The 4,494-nt window shown below is 34.3% G+C and overlaps 1 protein-coding gene across 1 annotated transcript; it reads right to left on the bottom strand.

Moving 5' to 3' along the window:
- Positions 1-35: 35 nt before the first annotated feature.
- Positions 36-1,687, bottom strand: LOC102594781 (putative late blight resistance protein homolog R1C-3; the record flags this gene model as incomplete). The annotated part of the gene is made up of 1 exon (XM_015305751.1): positions 36-1,687. A coding segment is annotated over exon 1 (1,652 nt), but the record flags the coding sequence as incomplete, so codon positions are not given.
- Between the last annotated feature and the right edge of the window lie 2,807 nt (positions 1,688-4,494).

Raw genomic sequence — 4,494 nt, 5'->3', positions numbered from 1 at the left:
CAGTATCCCACATGTCATCCAAGACAATAAGGTACCGTTTTCCAAATAGTTGTTTCCGCAGCTTATCAGCAACGTCATCATCTATGTCCTTCTCACTGAATCTTTCTTTCAAACCAATAACTTGATTGAAAATTTTCTGCAACAACTTTTTCTCATTACGTTCTTGGTCGATTGTGCACCAAGCACAAACGTCGAAATGATCAACAATGGACTTATCATTATACACTCTGTATGCCAAAGTAGTTTTTCCAAGCCCTGGCATGCCGACTATGGAAATGACATCTATCTCAGCTGGTCCGCTGGTGAGCTTCCTAATTATCCACTCTGTCTCCTCCTCAAAACCTACAATTATTTTACCAACTGTACTCGATGAGTTTCTTTCAACCGGCTTGTTGGGAGCGTTCGCAACAATAATACCGCTGCTCTTGGGGATCTTCTCTTGTACCTCTTTTTTGACAAGCTTGATCTTTTCTACGGTATCAGGAAGTATGAAGATAAGCTGTAATAGACCATGATCTCGGGCAAGAATTGAGTTAATGGCATGTTCCGCCTCATATGACAAATCTAGAACGTGAGTCCAAAGATCTCTATGTAACTCTTGCTCACCATACCCAAAGAACGATCTTATGATTTCCAGGTCTTGTTTCACCTGCTTAATTTCTTCTTTTATCATAGAAACTGAAGAAGCATTGGAATTGACCAAGTCTTTCAAGTTTGTGAGCAGAAGAGTCATGAAGAGCGGTCCATCACTCATGGGGAAGCAGAGCCGAGATGAGTCTGCACGGGCTTTCAAGAAATCATTCTTGAGATCTTCCTTGAGGAGTTCAATACTTTCCAGCAAGTTTAGATTTGCATCACTTGTTTCATTCATATTCTCTTCTAAGTTGCGAACAAGAACGAATACCTCCTTGGTCAGTTCTCTAACACGTGCCAAGAAAACAAACAATTTGTCATGACGAATAACGTCCTTGAGCACATCACTAAGAATAATCAATAAGAACTCTATCATGACATGAATGTTACACGTAGAAGCTCTAGGAGTACCAGCATTAACCATGTGCTCTTGTAGATGAATCAGAGATACTCTAAGAATGTCCGGAGAGGCTTCTACGAGCTGCTTGATGAAACGTTCAACTTCTTCCGACTTTGAACCTTTCAAATTTGTACAACATATGTGCATAACCTCCAGTTCAACAGGAATAACCTCCACAAGTAGATTAGCTAGCTTGGAGTTAACTAGAGAGACATCTGATTCATCGAATTTGTCCAGTTGACAATTCAAAAGAGTAAAACAGATGTTTACTACTCTCAGAGCCATAAGTTGAAGATGAGGTAAGACATATTCGATTGTTTCATACTCAACGCAACCATTTACTTTCAACCTATGGAAATCTCTTAAATTGCCAAATACATTCTGAAGAAGCTCACATTGAGTCATTGATGGGAAAATAGATTCAGAACAACACTTGAGTAGACATTGGAGATACACGAGGATGGCATCTAAAAGTTCAACCAAACGATCCTCGGTCATGGTTACACGACTTGGTTCAGCATAGCAATGTGAGTTAATATAACTTTTGATATTCTCCAAGAGGTCATGATTCTTTATATTAACCAGCATGTCTTCTCCACTTGGATGAAACAGTGACTGAACCAAATCATGAATCTTATTTGATATGCAGGACATTTCGTCATTACAGCTTTCCAAAAAGAAAGAGTAATAAAGATGACAAAATGCGGACACAAACGTCAGCTCCAATGTCAACTCTTTATATTGATACAAGTCAAGAGAAATTCGAACACGCCAACTATTTAACCTCTCTATGAAATCTAGAAGATTGACAATGTCCTCGCGAAGTACAACGGATGACACCTGCCACAAGAGCAAATGTTGTTTCAAATTATGTTAATACATAGATGGTGATAATTTAGATAGAAAAAGGGAACGACTAATATAGTTGAGGTGTGAAACTCGCGAAAATGTGATAGCTCTAAATTTTACAACAAGCAACTGTCACAAGTGCAGAGGACTTTCTCCAGAATAGCCTAATAGAGAAGCCAAAATGTTTGTCCTGTTACACCTCAAATCTTAAACCAAAAAATGACGGCCTGGTGCACTAAGCTCTCTCATTGTTTACGCGCTATCTCTCTAAACAAAAGCTCTTACTTTCGTAGTTCTTAATCCCTTACATTTATCAACTATAGCAGATGATTTAGTACATAGAGTTTAACTTATATCAGAAAGATTAAATCATTGAGTCTTATAGGTTATAAAGATTATATTCACCATCTAAGTTACACAAAGAAACAGACATACTTACAGGAATATGTAATTATGTGAATGAAAAAAATAATTAAATTTTGTATGACATACCAATGATTTTGTTATCTTCCCCTTTTGTTTGCCCTTCATTTTCTTTTCCTCTTTCCATTCTCACTAATCAAGCCAAAGTAGTTAAAAAGAATTTAAAAAAATCCTTCCTTTCAACTTCTCAAGAGAAACAATTTACATCAAACCTACCCCTACCTCAAAGGTACATAAATTGTTACTGATAGATCCTCGGCTTAACAAAAACAATCTTAAGCATGCAATCCCAAAAAGGAACTAATGAATATACAAGAAACAACAGACAATAATAACAAAAATAGCACATAGTAATAGAACATAAATTACAACAAAACAATATACTAATCGAGGTACAAGAAACAACAGACAGAGTAACATACCAATGAGTTGCTTGCTAATTTCTCTATTTCTCCTTCATTTTCTTTTCCTATTTCCGTGTATGCAATTCTCAAAATAGATCTGAACAATTACTCTACTAATTAGTCTCTAATTAACACCAAAAATGTCTAGAAAATATTATTTTGTAAAGAAGAAAGTATTAACACCCAAATATTCTTCAATAATCATACCTTAAAGTTGACAAAATGGGACACCTAAATATCTTTTTTTTTTTAACTCATTTAACTCTCGAAATTCGAATACTATCACGTGATGGAGGCAGTAGTACACATTATCTTCTTGGTCTTTGTAAATTAATTGTCATCTTCAAGTCTCTGTAATCAATTGTGGAAAATATAATATTTTACACTCCACTTGTTTTGAGGTTACCTATAAAAAAATTCTTTTTTTTTTGGTTTGTAAACTTCCCTATCTGATTCTAATTGGATGTTCCTTTTGGGCGTGCCAGTAAAAAAAAAAAAAACATTATTCTAAAAATATTTGTGTATGAGACGTGAGAGTTGAATGGTGGGTGGATGGGGCTACACGAATGAGGGTGATGAGAGTAGAAAAAACACATATAATAGAGTAGGGGTGTCAAAAATGAACCCAAACATAGGTAACCCGTCCAACCCGCCCAGAATTTTAAAAATTGGGCTCAAGATAATTTGAATTGAGTTCAATCTCAACTCATTCAAGTCTAACCCATTTAAAGAGAATCCTCAATTGAGCCCAATTCAATCTCCAATTTCAATCCGTTTTAAAACTCTTTACTAAGATTTTACTATATTAAAGGTATGATTTATTATCTATTTAACATCTTTTAGGATTTATCTATCCATTTGTTACTTTTTTTAAAAAAAAAATCTTGAGCTGAAATTCGCTTGTGAATATAAAAGTTAAATATCATTATGTTAAAATTATTGAGATTAATTGGGTCAAATTGGGCGGGTCAAGACCCAACCCATTTTTAGCCCATTTGAACCCAACCCATTTGAGCCCAAAGTAAACTTGGGCGGGTCAAGACCCAACCCGATTTCTATTTCAACCAATTTTAATATCTCCAATTTCAAACCAACCTGCCCATTTGACCCCCCTATAATAGAGTGTCACTTGTATAATTTGTTTTTTTTTGCTAAAAAAAATAGTCATTAAGTTGTCTCAACTCCTCCTCCTTATGTATCGCAGATGCTTATTGTATGACACATAAATTTTAAAAGGTGTCTAGATAATCATTTTATATTAGTATGTAAATGACTTTTCATGCAATTATAGGAGTATTTTTTGTCCTTTTCCCTTGAATAAACAATATAAGATGATAATGTGTAACTTTTGACCATGAGACTAAAACGAAAATATAAAAAAAAATCACTTTAGTCTAAAGTAGTCTTGTGAATTGTCTTTTTATTGTCCATTTCTCAATGTCTAATTATTTCTTCTTTCTAGCACCAATAATACTCCAATTCTCAATTCCTTTAAGCACTTCTCATACACAATTTTTTTTTAAATGAGTTTTTTATTTAAAAAAATAAAGAAAATGACTTTTCTAATGAATGCCGGAGAAATAAGTTTTACAAGTGACATAACACCACTTATTTTGAAATGGAGGGAGTAACACCTCACTGCTTAGACCAAATAGGAATCATGAAATTGCATGTTTTGACTTTTAAATGGGCTTGTCTTTAACTTTTGTCTTTTAACAATCAAATTTATACCCAATAAGATGTAATTATTTTACCAATTGAAATCATATCCCGACATAATTTATA

The sequence above is a fragment of the Solanum tuberosum genome, unplaced genomic scaffold (genome assembly GCF_000226075.1).
Source record: "Solanum tuberosum cultivar DM 1-3 516 R44 unplaced genomic scaffold, SolTub_3.0 scf01059, whole genome shotgun sequence".
Classification (NCBI taxonomy): Eukaryota; Viridiplantae; Streptophyta; class Magnoliopsida; order Solanales; family Solanaceae; genus Solanum; species Solanum tuberosum.
Note: the sequence above shows the minus strand (reverse complement) of the source record. Positions and strands in the feature narration are given on the sequence as shown.